Source organism: Talpa europaea (genome assembly GCF_964194135.1).
Source record: "Talpa europaea genome assembly, chromosome: X".
NCBI lineage: Eukaryota > Metazoa > Chordata > Mammalia > Eulipotyphla > Talpidae > Talpa > Talpa europaea.
In genome coordinates this window covers 4,784,591-4,804,286 of record NC_140081.1, presented here as the reverse complement: position 1 = coordinate 4,804,286, position 19,696 = coordinate 4,784,591, and the positions used below count along the sequence as shown (strand labels likewise).

The window sequence follows — 19,696 nt, the reverse complement described above, 5'->3', positions numbered from 1 at the left end:
AAAAAATTAATGTGTCAGCGTCCATCTTAGGCTACATAAAATTTGGTCCAGATTAAGCATAATAACCAAAATGATTTACTTAAAAAAATTCAGAATCTATGGTATTATAAATTTCCTAAGGTTCACTGAGAAGTAATGGGCTACTTTTCTATAGGGTTTTACCCAAATGTCCATAGGCATTATCATTATATATTTACACAGAAGGATTTCATCTGAAGTCACCTTTGGCAACCCCGCAATATATAAACTACAAACTTCCACACTGGAATTCCATACCCGAAAGCTGTGGCCTCAAAGTAGTGACGGAACAGAGGAAAAAGTGACCTATCAATGTAAGTCAAGGCGACGAAAACATTTCTCACTGAAGACAGTTCACTGACAGATTAAATAACCACCGCCCTTCCCTGCAAACTGGAACTAAATGGTCTTGCGCTTCAGAAAGGGGGGATGGATCCCCGAGTATACAAAGATCTGATACTTTTGCGTTATCTCCTAATTGCTGAGTCCTAAAGCTAAAAAAAATCAGACAAGCACATGTGTCAGAAGCCAGGGCAGGCTCACTCCATGTTGCACGTCCTGGACTTAGAGGGGGACGTGGCTGAACAGGTAGGACACCGATTCTCCGTTGTGAGTCCTGCGGATAGCCTCAGCCAAGATCATGGAAATGTCGATCACCTAAACACAAGGAGAAAACAAGAGGTAAGGAGAGGAACGTGGAAAATCTTGGTCATGTCTTTAATTAAAAACTTAAGTCACAGAGCTTAGAAACGATTTCTCCAGCACACAAGTCGAGCTCCTCCTCCCTCCTCACCCACCCACCATTTTGGAGGAGGCAGACAGCGGGGGTCCATCTTCAGATCACAATCTGGGGGCCCCAACCCGTGTGGAATCTTTGGATGCCAGATTTCAGTGCAAACTCAAAGACTCTTCAGAGCCACTTAACCAAAGGAGACATCCTTTCCTTGAGGCATTGTTTGTAACCAATTTCAACCATGATATGGAAAGATTCCCTCTCTCTTGGTTTCTGAAACCAGTGACTGCATTGTTTAAGAGCACAGCTGTGTAGGGGCCTCCCTGGTGGCGCAGGCGGTTGAGCGCAGCGCTGTGAAGCTGTCCGCAGCCTCTGCAGTGTGGGTTCGATCCTGGCTGGCTGGCGAGATTCCCACATGGTGCGGCAGACCTCTCCTGTCTCGCCTGTTGCTCCCCTCAGCAGTGTATTTCGTCAGACTGCCTGTTCTGTTCCCCCTCTGGTGAATCCTCTCACCATCCTGCACATCTGGCCTGTACCCCAGTTCTTGTATAAATAAATAAATCTTTAAAAAAAAAAGCACAGCTGTGATTATTCTAACTCAGGAGTCAGCAAAATACTTTTTCTGTGAAGGGACTCAATATTTTCGGCTTCACAGACAAGACTCAATCCAGTCTTCACAGTGGTGAGACAACAGTCAATACATAAACGAATGGGCAAGGCTGTGTGCCACTAAAACTTTATTTACAAAACCAGATGGTGGGCTGGGCTTGACTGGTGGGGTATAGGTAGCTGACTCTTGACTACTGCTCATCAGACAGGAAAATATAAGGCACCACCATTTTCACCATTTTCAAATTTATCTCCTTGTGCCAAATGAATTTCTTTGCTCTCCGACAGATTGGAAATCACAAAGCAGACTGCTTTGCCTTACACCTTCATGCTCTAAGTAAGCGTAGACACAAAGGCTTCTAGCAGGAAATGACTTGCTAAAGTTCACCAGGACATAGAGGCAAAATGGGGACTCAAATATTTTCAATTTATGTCAGGCCAGCTACTGCCAGTGGTTATCACCAATTCTGCCAAGCCAGGAGGAACAAAGCTCTGAAGACGCTTAGCGTAGCCTACTGCTGATGCACACTGATTTGTCCCCCCTTGTTTTTGTTACGGTAAAAAAAAAAAAAAAAAGCAGGTGTATGTACACATGGGAACATAAAATTGATCACTTAGTTTAAAGCAGATAATTCAGCAGTATACATTCCCAACATTGTATATGCACCGCCAGTATCTATTTCCAAAGCCTCTTCATCATCCTGAGCACAAACTGTGTCCCCATTAAACACAAACTCCCCCTAAACCTCCCCCAGCCGCTGGCCCCCACCATTCTACCTTCTGTCTCTGGGAGTCTGACTATTCAGAGTCCCTCATGTAGTATTTGTCCTTCTGTGTCTGGCTTCTCTCACTTAGCTCACTCTTTCCAAGGCTCATCCCTGCTGCAGCTTACATGAGAACTGCCTTTCCCGTAAAGGCTGCATCATCCCATCATAGACCACACTTTGCTCGACCATTCCTCTGCCAATGGACACTGGGCTGTTTCCATCTTCTGGCTACTGTGAGTAGGTGTGCTAGGAACATTCCTGTACAAGTTTTTGTTTGAACACCATTTTCAAATTTGGGGAGTATGTATCTAGAGGCGGACTTGACCACACACAAACAGCCTGTTTTGTACTGTTTTTTTCTATTGCGCTCTGATTCACCTACTATTTTTACCTTTGACCTCTGCTGGTCCAGGCCTTTCTCTGAGATCTAAAGTGAATTATACCCTCATATTAGGAGAAGCTGCAGCCTCTGCCGGTATCTGCCTTAGCCAGCAGTCACACACAGAAGGCTCGATGCTGGCTTTTGGGACCAGAGGTCGGTGTCTCATGGTTTGGTTCTGCCTGCTGTGTGGCTAGTACCTGAATCTTGGAGCAGTGTCTCATTTTGTCCTCTTGTGGAATCGTGTTTGTGACAACCACAGCCTCAAAGGCCGCATTGTTTATTCTGGAAATAGCTGGCCCAGAGAAGATCCCATGGGTAAGGATGGCGTAAACTTTGGTGGCCCCAGCCGAGAGCAGCCTGTAAAATAGAAGATTTGAAAAATGAAGTGTACATGCATATTCCTGAAACATTCTTCCCCAGTGTGAATTTAAAGGCAAAAAGTGTGTTCCATAAAGGAAAACACGAAACCAATTTCACTTACATATACTGGCCTCACACAGGTCTTTCAAGGTATGTGCTGGCAAAATCCTTTGTATCCCATTAAGTCAGGACCATTGATTGGTGCCTGGGCCCGGATAATCCTTTGTTTGCAGCTTTCCTGGGCCTTGACCCGCTAACAAAGCCCCCCCTCCTCTCAGCTGTGACAAGCAACAATCTCTTCAGACACTGTCCGATGTCCCCCTGGGAGAAAAACGGTCCCTGCGGTTTTGCCGAGAACCACTGGTGTAAAACCAACATAGCCAGAATATCACCATTTTGAGGTATAATCAATATCAAAATAGTAACGAGGTCTTTAATGTTCCTTGTTTCGCACTCAGTCTCTGAAACCTGGTGCGTTTTACACTCTCAGGGAATCTTGGGCCAGGCTGGCAACATCTCCAGCACCCACCGCCACACAGGCGGGGTCGTGGCTCCCACCCCAGACAGCCCAGCTCTAAAGGATCCAGAAGCTGCTGGCCGAGGAAGGCACAAATGAAGCTGAACAGAAGTAAGCAAGGGCCCCCAAGACCCCCAAGACTGATTCTTTCCTTCAGTTTCAGGAGAAGCACCTTATGATGCTTTAAAAAATGCACTGAAGCCAATCTTGGAATTAAAACCAGGCCACAAAGGACTGAGGTTTTCATGCCCAGGAGAAAAAATACACAGGCCTAGAATCTTCTTTGGTCTGAAAGGCCACTACTAGTGCATCAGCAATCATTTGGAAAAACAGGTGCAATTTCTAAAAGCTAATGCCTTTCCCTTTCTGAGTCCTCCAGCGTCCTAAATGGCCCCCCATCTGTGTACTTGTCTGCAGCGTGGCAGATGGTGCCACAAGTGTCTGCCATGTCGTCCACGAGGATGGCTACACGGTCCTTCACGTCGCCAACCAGAACCATCCGGTCCACTTCGTTCGCCTTCTTCCTCTCCTTGTGAATCAGGGCGAATTCCACGTTTAGCCTGTCGGCGATGGACGTGACCCTGAGCAAGGACATAGACGTGAACACGGTTAAGAGAAAAAACCTTGTCGAGTTGTATTTTAGGAATGGATCAACCAGCCACCCTGAAGATGACAAAAGCTGCAGGTCTCACCTGTCAAGCTATCCGTGGGCTGAAACATGGCTGAAGAACTAAGGTACTGACATTACTCTTCCCGCCTCCCAGACTCTGCACAAAAAGCAGCTGGGGCCCCAGGGCCTGTGGGGGAAACAGCTGAGCTCTGGGGCTGGGGGGCAGACAGGAGTGGGCCCGGGACAAGAGTGGGGAGATCTAGCCATTTCAAGTACTCAATGGCAATGTCACAAACAAGCAGGAAATAAAGGAAAATATCCCTGCAAGCAGCCTTCTGGATTGCCAGAACATTCCTATGCCCTGAAAGTAACTTCTTTTCCACATATATGACTGAGACTTAATAGGCATTCCTAACAAATGATGCTGAGAAATTACTGGCAGAAAAAGGTGGAATAAAACACAGAGCTTGGTTTCCATCTTTCTGGATACATGTTTGCCAGCGTGCATGCGTGTATACATGCGTGTGTTGTGTGTGTAGCCAGCCCTAGGAAAGGCAGATACATACCACCCTAAATTGTTCATAATGGTATCACTGATTATAGATACTTTAGAAAGTAGTTACTATTTTCTCCTTTATAACTTTCCAGATTTTCTATAGGGCACATCGTATGATTATATAATCAGGGGAAAAGAGAAAAACTGCAAATGCAATCTCAATGATTTCCTTCCACCACCTTCCACACCAGTTTTACGCTAACAGCGACTACCTCTACAGCGGCGGTGTGACTCCTAAGCTTCGTTTTGGTCTTAACTGTCCCGTCAAGTTTCAAAGTCTCCGAGAGAGACCTCTTGTGGAGACAGTGCTTTACCAGGACTGAATCAAGGTTCAGAAGCTTTTTCGAAGGCAACAAGCTCCAATTCGTCAGATATTTTCTTTGGTAAAATGGGACTTTTATTATCAAACCACAGATACTATCAATGCCATGAATCCCGTGTCACCTGCGAGGCTAGTCCGCCAGCGGAGAACAGCTTCCTCCAGAACATGAGGACAGTGACGACCTGTAGCAGACACTTTGGGGAAGGGAGCGGAGGTGGCCAAGAAATCCAAAAGGTGTGCCCCCAAATATCTTAACTTTCCTGGCGGAGGGGACAGGGAGGTTGAATGACCGCCCCAAAGGGGGTCTGAACAAGACGGTGTCTCAACGCGTGTATCTGGGCAGCAGCTTGGCATTTTTCTAAAGGAGGGTCAGCAACCTGATAGGGGACCTTGGTATATAATAAAAGATGGTGTCTCCAACCAGTAGGGGAAAGATGGATTGTTCCATAAATAGTTTTAGACCAATTACACAGCGGAGGAGGCGGGGAGTTAGTTTCTTACTTCATGTTCCAAAGCAGTTTTCAGACAGGACAAAAGTGGAACGTGACAAATGAAAACTGCAGCCCTTAAAACACATGAACTCTCGAGGAGAGATTTTATGAGAACTGCGAACCCGCCCTAAGCCCGGAAACCGTCAGATGAAGAGAGAAACACGACTACCAAGTCCAGCAGAAAACAAACATACACAAAGGGACACAATGAAAAACCTGGGGAAATATTTGCAGAACACACACATAGGCACGCACACATACACGCAAAACCAAGGTGTGGCCTCTCGCCTGTGCAAGAGGAAGAGAGCTCCGGCAACGGGTCAATAGGCAAAAGGGAAGAACAGACAGACCCCCACAAAGACACACTGACCTTATCCACAGCAACGGGCGTGGACAGGAAGAGCCACCATCTATCACTCATCCGATTTGTCAAATAACTAAGTCTGCTGATGGCCTGTGCCGGGGGCCTGTGCAGAAAGTCACCAGCAGCCACACTGCGGGAATGCCAACAGGCCTGTCCTCTTTGAAAGAGCAAACTTTGGCACTGCACATCAAAACCAAAATGGTTTGTGCCCTTACACTCAGCTCAAATTGGACTTCTAGAATATCTCTGCCTTGTACAACGACACCCACAATGACAGCAAGTGTAGTGCTGCAGGGCTGGGTAAGACAACAAGCAACAGTACCGGCGCGTGAGGACGGAGAGACCAGGTAAAGGAGGTCGTGAGGGAAGCGCACGGTGAGTGTGGCCCAGCCGCACGGTGTGAGGTGGACCTGCCTCCCGCTGTGCGATCAGGGCGAAGGTGGAGCAAGTTTCCTTTAAGGAGCACAATGAAGTGTGCACAGCATTGTCCTATCATTGTGTGAAATAAAAAGTCCTATGTTTGAAGAACATACTTCTGACACTGGACACAACAGAGGACTCAAAAGAAGAAAATGGGGGACATGACCCTCTGGCACCATTTGACCTTTTGCTCAGAGCATGTATAGTTTTAGACTATGCATAAAAATACAGTTGGGATTGGAAAAGAGGCCGCACGAGCTGGTGCAATCTATTCTTCTTTGGGCTTATTAGCTCCAGTCATCTTTTCTGGTTAAAACAGGAAATACACCAGATGCAGAGACCATGAAATGTAAGACTCTCCTGTCACAATGTCCACAGAGGCAACTCCACAGGGACAAAGTAGATTAGTGGTTGCCAGGGCCTGGGTGGGGGGGGGGGTGGCTGAATGGGGAGTGACTACCAGTGGGTACAGGTTTGCACTGGGGCGAATATACGAAATCGATCATTGAACTGGACACTTAAAATGGTGCATTGTAGCCATCTTATTAAACAACAAGCTGGACTTGACGCGCGTGTACCCCCAGCCTCCCAGCTCACCTCTAACCTTCTATCAGGCCAGCGGGTTCACCATATTTGAAGGTAGTTTCCACTGCTAGACTTAAGTTTCCAAGTGCATTTCCTGCAGGTTACCTGCTCACATAGCCCTAGTCTTCTGAAGTGCAGAACCCCACTGCGCTGCAGCCTGACAAACCTGGCAAATCTGCCTTTGTGGGGCATGGGGCTGCTTTATGCCGGGGGCTACCCTCCATCCTGTTGTGGCCTGGCTAGGGTCTCTGCAACTTAACCTTCCACCTTCTTTTACAGATTTTTTGTCTCCTTCCTGCCAACGGCCACTTCCTTCCGCATTCAGAGGCCTGGCTCCAGCTGTCCCCGGTTCTTCCTTCTCTTCTGTGCTGGGAACCTAAGCAGTCAGGGACAGCAGCTTAACCACAAGGAGATGGTCCAGGGATTGGGGCCTCTGCTCTCTGAGCTGCTGCTAAGTGTCTAAGTTTGAACTGAGGCCCTTAATTGGCCATGGGTGGGGAGCAAGCCGAACAGGGGCCGGCACTTGCATTTAAAGATGTCCTGAAGTCTGAGGGTTACTGGTCACCCCCACTGTACATCTGTGAGCAGCTTGAGTCACGTCCTCGCTGTTTCCCATAAACCCAGCTGCTCAGTAAGCACCCCACCTGTGGAATTCTCCCTCTTCTGTGACTTGGCAGCCTGGGACCAATGTGGAGCTGAATTTTCTCAGCACAGGGACCCCCACACTGCTCAAGAGCAGCGGTCATACATCAATGCACCCGGCACAGGCTCTCTGAGGTTGCACAGTGACTATTTTCTCCCCCATTCAAAGGGCCCTTCTTTCTGGAGGCCCCTGCGTCGGCATGAACTGCCCCGAGCCACCAGTCTCTTCTGGCATCAGAGAGCAATCCCCCAGGCCTCCCGCGCCTGGCTCTGGCTGTTAGCTCCTTCTGGATGTCCCGGTGCCACAGATCCCTCCCTCTCCTGGTGTTCACACACAGATTCACTTTTTAAAGTTCTGCTCTGTTCCAGTTATTCCCAGGTGTTTGCAGTGGGAAGGACTTGGCCAAGTGCATTACTAACAAGCTTTACTTTCCAATCAGGCTCATTACTTTTTAAAATCAGAATTTAAAAAACTAAAATACACTCAAAGGAAAGATGCTCTCTGCTGAAACGCGTGTTTCTTTCATGAGTGGTGAGATGGTAACAAAGACCTGCAGGCTTCCTACCTGGCTCGTTAGTAAAATGAACTAAGGAACTGAAAACATGCCTCCTCCTCTAGCCCCTGAGGAGAGGAAAGGCCACCCGGAAACACAGTGTCCCGCTGCAGGCCCAGCCGTACCTTTTGGCGCCGCCGGCGTCGGGGGACACGATGATGCAGTTCCTCCACTCGCTGATGTTCTCCCGGATCCACTGCAGCACTGCAGGCTCCGCGTACAGGTTGTCCACAGGGATGTCAAAGAAGCCCTGTGGGGAGAGGGCCACGCTGCGGGCTTGGCTTCTTTTTAAAAATAAGCTTTCATTTAATAAATTTGGACTTTTTCATTCAAAAGAAGCCTTTTTTTTTTTTTTTAAAGAGAAGGGGTACAGGCCAGAGGTGTGGGAGGGTGAGAGGATTCACCAGAGACAGAGCGGGGAACAGAACAGGCAGACTGACAAAATATACTGCTGAGGGGAGCAGCGGGTGTGACAGACGAGGTCTGCCGCACCATGTGGCTTGCTCCGAGGCCGGCGGGGATCAAACTGGCACTGCAGAGGCTGCGGACAGCTTCCAGCACTGCGCTCAACCACCTGCGCCACCAGGGAGGCCCTCAAAAGAAGCCTTTTTAACAGATTTTCTCCATTGTAACAGAATTGAATCAAAATTAATTCCAGGAGCATAATTTAGCCTAATCATTTATCTTCGAGGGCACATTCTGTTATTTTTATGGTCGCTTGTATTCTAAGAAATAGGAGAATGGCTTTGCAGGGCAGTGGGGGAGCAAAGTCTGCTGTTTCTTAAGCACCTTATTGTAAGCCACATGCTTCACATTCATTACATAGCGCCATGCGGCCCCAGAGCAGTCTGGCTGACTCTACAGATGAAGGAACTTGAGTTACAAAGTTAAAAAATAAAAAATACGTAAACAACTCTGCCATTCTAATTATTTTCCAGACATTGAGATGGAATTATGTAGTTCACTGCCAAGAAGCCATTCCTTGTGCCCCCAAAATGGACGAGGGCGGGCTGGGGGTGGGCAATGCAACACAGAATTTCACTTTTAGTTTCAGCGATGATGAAAATCCAAGAGAAGTCACATACACCACAAACATGAGTAACGTTACTGCCTTCGAAAAGTATTTAACCTAATAAAATCATAATACCTCCTTCAAAAATGATTCAACAGGGAGCTAGGGCTTAGCCGCTCCCTCTAAGCCGCTGGGCACAAGCCAGGGCAAGAAAGCAAAGGCCGGCACCTGGATCTGGGAGGCGTGCAGGTCCATGGTGATGATGTGGTCCGCCCCGGCCACAGAGAGCATGTTGGCCACGAGTTTCGCAGAAATCGGAGCACGACTCTAAAACACAGACAGGGATTTTATTTCAGGCAGAGAAAAGACAGACATTTCGGTTCCTCTCACTAAGGCCTGAGAAAACTCAATGGCAGAGGATTGACTACATGTTAGCAAGGAAACCTGTCAATAATTGAAAATGCTTGAATTATTAATATTAGTGAAAAGGACAGACTGTCACAAAAAAAGATGTATTCATTCCATTGTATTCACCAAACATTTACTACGTGCAGGTACATCACGCATACCAGCGTGAACCAGCGGGCCTGGCTCTGCATAGCATCAAAGCCAAGAGTCAAACACGTATACATGTCCTAGCACAAGCTTTGCTCCCACATCTCTCTATACCGTCCTCCCTGCGGTCTGCACCAGGTCCGCTCCTCCCTCTTCTAGAGAGCCCTGTGGGCCTTGCCCTGCACCCCCGCGCCCGCGCCTCACTCCCCACACTTCCCCCTCTCTGCTGAGCCAAGGCAGTTAACCCCCAGGTTGGCCTCCAGTCGCCCAACTTTAAGGCACTCTGAAATCCTGAGAGAACTGATCTGTCCCTTCTAAGACACCACATCGGCTAAGCATTTGCTTGCCTTCGTACCAAGTGCTGAAAGACAGACCTCAGAAGCACTGGGAGGTTCGATGTCAAAGTCAACGGTAGACTACATGTCCCTCAAGGACACAGAATTGGTTTTTTGGAGAGTTTCACCTCGCCCCCAGCACACAGCTCCAGCCTATGCACATGCTAGTTCTTCCATAAATATTTAATAATAGAATCTTTGTAACTCCAAGTTTCCAAGGCTTAGTTATTAGCCTCACTAATTGTGAGAATTATTTAGTCTAACACAATTCAGGATAATTAAAAGAACAAATTGGTGCTCGACTTCTTTGTAACAGAATCTGACTTGCAATAGTATCCAATTTTAGGGTCTTCCTATAGTTTTATAACCGGCAAAAAGATTGCTATGTTCTCACTCTCAGAGGCATCAAGTAATTCTTCCTTCTGGGATCCAAACCACAGAGGTAATTTCCAAATTCATACTTTCTGATTCCTTCTACAGGCCTTGCTTACTAATTCGGTTTCTGTACTGTGTTTCATAATTTGGCTGATTATACCCATAATACCCAACTGAATGTTACAGGAAGAATGATTTACAAATTAACTACTTCATAGCTTAGAAGGAGAAAAGTTATTCTTGCCTTTCAACACTACAGTTAAGGTACAGGAGACAAAAAGGAAAATTCTGACACCCCTAGTGAAAAATGGAGAGAGAGCAAGAGTTTACCCATCAGGACAAAGATTCCAGATCTTACGGAATGCATCGGCTGCTGTCCTGCTAGAAGTACAGATCTGACTTAAATATTTACAAAATGGTAGAAGTTTATATGATATCAACTGTCCTCAACTCTTCTAGTTAAATAAAGAGTCAATTTTATTGCTGAAAAGAGAACATAACTTTGGAAATGATTTTGAAGAAAGTTACGAGTCTCCCCGCCACCTGAGACGCAATTCTTTCCAGCTTCCCCACACCAGGCTCTTTTTGCCAGCAAAGCAAATTAGCAGACTTTGCGTGTCCAGCAGCCCAGCAGGGGACAGCCAACTGCGGCCCATAGGCCAAACCCAGCTCACCACCTGAGCTCCGACGTGCTTAAGTCCCTTGTCTCCCTCACTTCGACAGCTTCCAGACACAAAGCCAACCCCACTTGATCTAAGGAAAGCAATGAGCAGTTAGACACAGCAGCAGCAGCAATAGGAATTAGACGAAGGCCACCTTCAAATGACAGTGCAGCCCCCTTTTCTACCTGTTCGGTGAAGGAATGAAACTGTTCCTCTCCAGACCTGAGTGACACCAACATGTGTCAGAAATGATAGTGCCAGAGCAAACCATGTGCCCTGGCCACCTCCAAGGTCAGTGCCAAGACTACAAACCTATAGAAAGTTGCCCAGGACAGTCATGGCGGACACTTGTTTCCTGGCACAATTATCCCGAGAGCCCCTTTTAAGCCTTCAAGTGTCCTGGCTTAGAAGATGCATGGCAGAACACCACCATCCTGAAGCTGAACGAACTGTTTCTGCAACGTTCATTTATTAATATCAGTCCTGCTAGGTGCACTGGAGTGGGCTAGAGGGTGGCCCCCAGATATCAGCTCCTAATCCCCGAACCCTTTAAACGTTACCTGACTTGGAAAGGGAGCCTTTGCCGATGTAATTTCATTGAGAGCTCTGGGCTGGGGGGATTATCCTGGAGGGCATCAGTGCTATACATTTGCCCTTACAGAGAGGATTGTGGAGACAAAAGGGAAGGCCATGGGGAAAGGCAGGAGGATGGGTGAGGCCTCAAGCCAAGGACCCGAGGGACCCTCCCCTGGAGCCTCTGGAGGGACCATAGCTCTGCACCTTGACTTTCCCCTCTGGCCTCCAGAGGTGAGCAATGTTACTGCTGTTGCAAGCCACCCAGTTTGTCATCATTTATTACAGGAGCAAAGGCGAAGTGAACCAGCCCCCATGAGCCCTTCCTTTCGCCCTCTTGTCTCTAACCATAAGCCAGCTTCCAAACTCAGGACTCCCCCCGCTGCTCTCTGTGCAGTCTCTCAGTGGATGCAGAGCCTTGCCACAGTGGTGTTGGCAGTGAAGGTCTTAGCTCTGCCCTGAGCTCAAGTCACTTCAAAAAGTCGTGGGATGGTCTGATCTGGTTAAAAACTCTAAGTGGCTCTGATGTTTCCAAGAAACACACAGCCAAGTGATTACGAGAAAGTGAAAGGAACAAAAGAAATAGATGGCCCCGCAGGGAAAGCCCAGCTAATGGCGGACGGCAGGGAAAGGGAGAAATGGCTGGTGGACGACACGGCTCCGCAAACAGGGACGCCCCCTGGGGTTTGGACTCCTCAGGATTGGCACAGGGCAGGTGGCACTGCAGGAGGTAGGAGTGGGGGGAGGCAGCCCATCTCCTGCAAGGCCAGAGGCTGGCCCAAGCAAAGGGAAGGTGCCAGCCAGTGCCAGTTTCTCTACACAACAGACCTCATTAAGAATCAAAATCAGACAAAGCCTGAAGATACAATCTCACTTCACAGTGGGAAAAGGGAAAGAGGACTGTGTCAAGGTAAGAGGAGTAATTGACTCAAGAAGATGCAAAGTGCCAAAGGGAAAATCTACGAGAAGCAAAAGGAGGCCCTAATCACAAATCACAGAATCCGCAGCATGGAGTTCTGGAGATGGCATTTTTAGCGAGGAATTAACTGAGTAAGCCATGTTCAGCACAGGGCCTGCAGCCATACCGAAAGGGTTGCGTGTGGGTGTATCTTGTTCTATCCCCCACCACAAAGACACACAACAATTTCATCATAAGGAATGCCATAGTGTTTTAATACCTGCAAAACCCAGCTTTATCTGTACCATAGCGATAAACACTAACATGAGGACTGGTTCAAAGACAAGCCTTTGAAACAGCCAAGGTGAGAGCGTATTCACTTGGTCATCACACAGCAAACATGTTTAGACATTCTGAGGCGGCATGTGATGGGAACCAATGTAGCTGTTATCGCAGAGCAAATTTCCCCAACAGGACACACCTTACCTTGTCCTTTTTATCTTGTCGGGCGTATGGAAAACACGGGATCACTGCGGTCACCCTGGAGGATGAAGCAATCTTGCAGGCGTTGATCATGATAAGGAGCTCCATCAGGTTGTCGTTGATTTCTCCACAGCCGCTCTGGATGATGTAGACATCCTCGCCCCGCACACTCTCACCGATCTCCACGCTAGAAGAGGGAAATGCCTGCCGTTAACATTAAAATATATTTGTGTCGTGGGGGCACCAAGCCCACCTCCTGATCATTCGCCAAGACTCAGCATACAGCTGGACTCACAGTCATGATTTATTACAGTAAAAGGATGCACAGCAAAGGCAAGAGGCACACGGGCAAAGTCCAGGGGAAACCAGGTACAGCCTTCCAAGAGCACCCTCCCACCCAGTGGAGTGACACAGGACGAGCTTCATTCCCCCAGCAATGAGCTGTGTGACAAGACACGTGAAATGCTGCCCAAGGAAGTTCACTAGCGACTCAGTGCCCGGGGCTTTCCTGGGGGTCAGTTCACACAGGCACCCTCTGCCTGGCACATACCAAGTTTCAGATTCCCAGGGCTTCAGTTTTAACCACATTCTTTATACAGTTGAGCACAGTGAGCCAATCCTATCGGGGGTGGGGGAAACTCTTGCAAAAGCTCAATTCCCAGAGCCAGCTGGGGCCAACCTTGCAGACAGGACTAATTCATATACAAAGAGATCTCAAATGCTCTTTAGAAATTTGTCTTGGGCCTGTTATGTTAGCTCTTTTCCGCAAAATATTTTATTTTATATTATCTATTAAAAGTTATATATACACATTGCATAAGAAATTAAGATTATTCTATAGGCTCATTACAACAAAGCGCTCAAAGGCAACGGATTTCACCTCCTGATAGGGTTTGGAGATATTTAACTTCCAGTGTCTAGCTAATGTCTGTATTGCTTCATCTTGATTTTTAATTTCAGCACTGTATGCCGACGTCTCACTGTAACAGATGAGGAGCTAAGTCTACTTCCTCCCCACCCTGGAGCCTGCACTCTTGCCTTCTCATTTCCCCAGCACCCCAGCAGGTCAGTATTCTCACCAAACCTGAGGGTTGCATTTTAAATGTAGATGATGGTCGCAGTCGAGTCATAAATTTAAATCAAAGTTTAGTATTTCCCTTTTATCCACAATTTTTTTGGGGGGGCTTATTTTCCCTGGGGGACATTATCTTGCCTTTCCTAAGTATTAAATACAGATCTAAATCCTACAATGTCAGAAGCCTGTGCACAGCTGCTCCCATGGGGATTCCCCTCACCCCTCTCCTGTACTCAATTTCCTACTTTCTGTACCCCCTTTCTTGTTGCGTTTCCTTGTTGTGCTGATGGGTGTCCTTCAGTAGCTTCTTGAGAACAGTAAATAGGAGCTAAAATCTTTGAAAAGTGCATGTTGAAAAAAATCTGTGTTTTTGAGTATAAAGTTCTGGGAGCGAGGCAGCCCATCGCTGTACGTGCCATCCATGGGGCGGGGGGGGAAGCAAAACAGTGCCTTATGCCCAGTGCCCAGGCAGCTCCTTCGCAGGACACTGCTCAGCACCGAAGATCCCGCCTACCAGCTCTGCTCCACCTGTTTTGCAAAGGTGATGAATCTGTTGCAGCTACTGATATTAGGAATGATCTGAGCATAACACGAATTCTGCATTGGCTTACACACAACCTCTCATCCTGGGGTGCCCACACTGAAGTCAGCTGAGCGGAGTCACTTAGAAACACTCACTCCACACACACACGCACCCCACAACACACCTCAAAAGGATAGTCATAGCCATTCACATCTAGGGCCACAATTTGCTGCACAATTTCACATCATCCTAAGAACTCAAACACTGCAATCCTTCCAAGATCTACTTTAACAAGCAAGCTGCAGGCCTTTTTTGATGGAAAGTGTCATATTTATTGTAGCATCTGTATCTCTTTTAAACATGTGATATGTGTAGAGGTGTTTTACCATCTGGATTATATTCCCTTCTTCTTTTAATATGTCCCTGAGGAAATTCTGAGTGTTGTGCCCCTAACCCCATTTTACCATAAGCCCTGTGCTGACTTTGCATGGTGCGGTGATTTCTAGGAACACATTATGTCACACTGTAGTAGAACTGACTGTAAATGAAAGGCTCACCCAAAAAAGAAGTACACTCAATCTTATTTTAAAATTACAAGCACATAAATAATTAACCTAATCTCATCTCCCACTCTCGGAAGCCAATTATACCCAATAATACTGCTTCATTAAGAGGTAATTTTTTCTAAAGAAAATTTAAAAACAAGACTACACTTGGGACACTATATAGTAGTCTATCTGAATCAACAGAAGCTTCAAGTGGAATAATTAGAAGACAAAAAATGAAGTTTTTCAAATAGATATGACTGGAAAATGAGTTTTGGTAACAGTGCGTCATATTCTTGCTACAACCGGAAACTAAGTCAGCCTCAGGTAGAAAGGCACAGACAGAATGCTACATACTCCCTCCCATCCAAGTTCTCTGGAGCTAAATGTAATCCCAAGGTGAACATCACAACTGAGGCATGAAGTCAATTTGAATATCACAGTTTTAAAGAGGAGTCAACAATCTACAGCCACCAAGGGGAGAATGGTGTAGCAGGCACAGCAGCGGCCTCCGAAGATGTCTGTGTTCTAATCCCAAGAATCTTCGACTACATTAGTTTACACAGCAATGGGGAAGAAGCTGGCAGATAGAATTAAGGTTACTGTCAGCTGATCTCAAAATAAGAATTATTTCAGTGGCAAATGTAATTGCAAGGGCCCTTAAAAACAGAAGAGACAAAAGAGGTCAGAGAAAGAAAAGTGAGGACCGGAAGCAGGATCAGAGAGCTACTACGTTGCTAACTTTGATGATGGAAGAAGGGGCCAATAGCCAAAGAATGTGTGCAGCCTCTAAAAGCTGGGTGAGCCATGGAGTGACTTCTCCTCTAGAGACTCCAGAAAGGAACCAGGGAGCCATGATGGACTTCTAACCTACAAACTGCTAAGATGCAGCAGCAAGAGATTACATGACCTACAAAACCTAAAATATTTACACCAGGGCCCTTCACAGAAAAAGTCTGCCAACTCCTGGTGTGATGACTCTACCCTAGAAGATCAGCCTCTGGCCTATTTTTTCTCAGGAACTTCAATCCCATAGGACCAGCAGTCCAGGGGAGGACTGAAAATGCCCTCCCTGGGGAGACTGTCTTCCAAAGCTATGCCCACTACTCCAAGTAAAGATGATCACAGCTGACCTTTGTTCTGCACCTCTTGAAAACTGTGGCTAGAAGACAGCACCCAGTTGCTGTTCAGAAAGAGCATCTTTACTGATCTCCAAATAAGAGGACTGATGAGTTTTTCTGACTCAATGAATGGGTGCAGTAATTAAGATGGCCACCGACTCTTAATTTTCTCCACCAAGATGCAGGGTCTACATTCCTTCCCCTTGGATCTCTTTACCAACAGAAGGTGATAGAAGCAACGGTGTGCCAACTTCCAGGCCCAGGTCTTTAAACTGCAGCAGTTTCTACATCTCGTCTTTTGGAAACTTGCCCTAGGAACCCAGCATCCGTGCTATCAGACAGCACGACAGCCCCTGGCAACGCACTGAGGTGCCTAGTCATAGAGCTCTCAGGTAAAAGCTAGTCTGACCTCCAGCCATGTGTGTGCCAAGTTGGAAGTGGAGCTTCCAGTCCCTTCCAGATGCCAGCACATGGGGCAAAACCAAGCCTGCCTTGCTGAGCCCTTCACAAATGTCCAGGTGCGAGAATCAAACAGACATGGAGCTAAGTTCTTCAGTTCTGGGGTGATTTGTTACCCAACAACAGACAACCAGAACTTTGGGTCTCACAATATAGTCAATGACTTGGTGGGGATGAACTGACAGGGAGAAAGTCTTACAAGACTTTAAACACCATCATCAGTGCTGTGCTAAGATGTCATGGTAGAAATCCAGTGGTCTCTAGTGAAGTGGGGCAGACATCTCCCTGCATATCTGAAATGATTTAGAGACGAGAAGGTAAAATCAGGAAGCCGTGTCCCATTAAGTAGCATTTTCATGAATGGGGAGGGGATGGGTGATGCCCTGGGACAGGGAACCAGACTTCTGACCTTGGCTCAGCAGGAGTCAGGAAGGACCTTTCATGAACTGAATCATTTTGTCTTCTTTGTGCCCGTGTTTCTCATGTCTAGGACCCACTGTAAAAGCAGCTCACTAGCACAGCACCTGGGTCCAGAGAGGACTGTTGGTAAAAATCAACCTGTGGACCTAGACAGCTCATGAGAAAGAGATAAGTGGGAAAGTTAACTTTTGATAGTCTAGGTATGAAAAATGTAAAATGTAACCATCTAAGCAATTCACAGACTTCATGTTGAGTGATTTTTGAGAATTCATGATTTCTAATTACCAAGTGGTGGTTATAAAAGACTGAAACCCAAGTAAGAGGGAGACTTCTTTACATATAAACAATCCTCCATCAGAGTCTTCTGAGTTTCCCCCAGTAGCACATACAGTTTGGAGCAGAAATCCAATACTGGCTTCTCAATGGACTTCCAATCTAATTACTATGCTCTTAGCAGCACAGGAGCTGGCTGCTCTGAGCTAACATGGAAGGGCAACATTTATTTTCAAAATCCATCCCCTCCAGAAATTTCTCCTTCACCTATGACACCTCCTCCTGAGCAGAAAAGTATTATTTCATTCTCCTGGTCTTCTTAAAGCTACTGAAACGTGAAGAGGACTAGCAAAAATACGGCAACAATGAAACCTAGCTACTTTATTGTTCTCCAGTCCTTGACAATCGTCCAGGACTTTGTATTAACTACTGCAAAGAGGAATTGTCTGGGCGAAAACACTGGGATTTATTGTAGCACCTGCTTGATGTGAACGGCCATCTCCCACATCTCCCACCTGGGTGAAGGGTTCATATAGCCTAAAAAGCTGATCCGACAAGAAACACCATCTTCCCTGTGCATCTAACTCCCGGGTATCTAAGAAAGTTTTGCCTAAGCCAAGGTCATCCAAATCTCCCAGGTTTTCCTCTGGAAGTTCTCAGCTGGGTTTCACATTTATGTCTATGACCCACTTCCAGGTAATTTTTTCAGATGAGGGGGAATATGTAGGGAGGTTCATGTTTTTGTAGCTTGCACCAGTTGTTCCAGCAGCACTAGTTGAAAACGGTGGAATGGGATCTTTGCCAAAGGTTTAAAAATGATTAGTAACTGCGCACAGGGCGCTCAACATTTAAAGGGGGGGGGGCGGTGAGGGAATGAAACCAACTTGAAATTAGCCAAAAAGCTTTGTGGACTGAGACAAGTGGAAAAGGAGCCTGTGCCGAGCTTGTGAGGGCCCCCGGCTGAGCTCCCTGAGCTGAGGGGACAGCTTCTCGTGGGCTGGAGACAGGGTCGCAGTGACACTCGAGCCATCGCTTTGCCGCTGGACACCGCGCAGCCCCAGAACCTCGAAGTTGAAAGTCCCTCGTCTCTGCGGCAGAACAATTAGAGGAAGCACAGGAGAAGCCAGCACGTGCGCCCCGACTTCTCATGCTCTTTAAACAGCATCTGGCGAGCGCGGAGGTCTGCGCCCCGGCCGGTCAGCAGGCACCCGGGAGCTTTGAGAACGCGGGCCGCGGCCTCGGAGCTGAGCCCCAAGGAGGGCACGCGGCGCTGGAAACGGTCCCAGGTAGATGCAGGGCGCAGCCGGGATGGGGACGTGGGCGGAACCTTCCCCAACACGCTCGAGGACGGGGTTCTGGCCGGCGGGGACGCGGGAGGCCGGGCGAGCCCACCCCGGGGCGTCCCTCCCGGGGCCCGGCACCGGCGCATGCCGCCCGCGGCGCCCACCTCGCCCCGCCGCCGCCGCAGCCGCCCCGCGCTCGCCCTTCCGGCTGGGGCCGCCCTCCTGGCTGCTCCCCCGCGCAGCGGCGTGGCGCGGAGGCCGCGGCGTGCCCGTCCCGCCCCGGAAGGGGGAGCGGGCGGCCGCGGAGGGGGTCCGGGCAGGCCGGGTCCCGGCGCGGCCCCGCGGCCGCGCGCCCCGAGCGCCGGGCAGCGCGGCCCGACCCGACCCGGCCCGCACCTGGTCTCCTGGTTGCTGAACTTCTTGGTGACCACCTTGCCCAGCTCCAGGCCCAGCCGGTCGGCCACGCGCTGGGACAGGTCCTGGTGCGAGCTGCCGCTGAAGAGCACGATGTTGGGCATGGTGGGCGCGGGGCTCCGAGGGGCGCGCGGCAGGCACGGCAGGCGGCGGCGGCGGCGCGAGCGGGAAAGCGCGGCTGCTGGGCAGGGGGAGGAGCGCAGCCCTGAAGAGCACCCGGAGGGGCGGGGCCGGGGCGGGGCGGCCGGGGGCGGGGCGGCCGGGGGCGGGGCCGGGGCGGAGATGGGGGGGTCGGGGCTGGGGGTGGGGCGAAAGCGCCGCGCGGGCGGAGCCGACGGTGAGAACGCGCCGCCGAAGGCGTTGGAGCCCGCAGGTCCCGCCGCCGCAGCGGAGGAAGAGCTGGGGCCTGGGGGCAGGGGGCTGGGAGGTGCAGCGGGAGGCGGAGGCGGGCGCTGCTGCAGAGGACGGCGCGGGGGCCGCTCGGAGCAGCAGGAAGAGAGTCGGAGGCGGAACGGAGGGAGAGCTGCAGGGATGCTAGGAGGGCGGCCGACGCGGGCGCCGCTGGCGGCGAGACCCTGGGTGGTCCTGACGCGTGGCTGTGCCCTTGCTTCCCCGGACAAGGCCAAGGCCCCAATCTTGACCTTCCTGTACTGCCTCCCTGGGGTGGGCCAATGAGCCATATTAACTGGGCACGAAGGGAGAGTGTGGGAAGTGGCGCTGGAGGGACCTGGCAGCCAGGAGCGACCCCCCCCCCTAAGCC

The 19,696-nt window shown here is 49.0% G+C and overlaps 1 protein-coding gene across 2 annotated transcripts; it reads right to left on the bottom strand.

Moving 5' to 3' along the window:
- Nucleotides 1-409: 409 nt before the first annotated feature.
- On the bottom strand, nucleotides 410-19,040 carry PRPS2 (phosphoribosyl pyrophosphate synthetase 2; the record flags this gene model as incomplete). 2 transcript variants are annotated; one of them, XM_084258619.1, is made up of 7 exons in its annotated part: nucleotides 410-675; nucleotides 2,707-2,866; nucleotides 3,794-3,967; nucleotides 8,056-8,180; nucleotides 9,171-9,269; nucleotides 12,818-13,010; nucleotides 18,919-19,040. In XM_084258619.1, 7 exons carry the CDS (start codon nucleotides 19,038-19,040, stop codon nucleotides 583-585), a joined length of 966 nt encoding a protein of 321 aa, XP_084114745.1. In that variant the 3' UTR covers nucleotides 410-582. The 2 variants fall into 2 exon arrangements, with proteins under 2 accessions (XP_084114745.1, XP_084114746.1); XM_084258620.1 differs by having other exon boundaries at nucleotides 12,827-13,010.
- Between the last annotated feature and the right edge of the window lie 656 nt (nucleotides 19,041-19,696).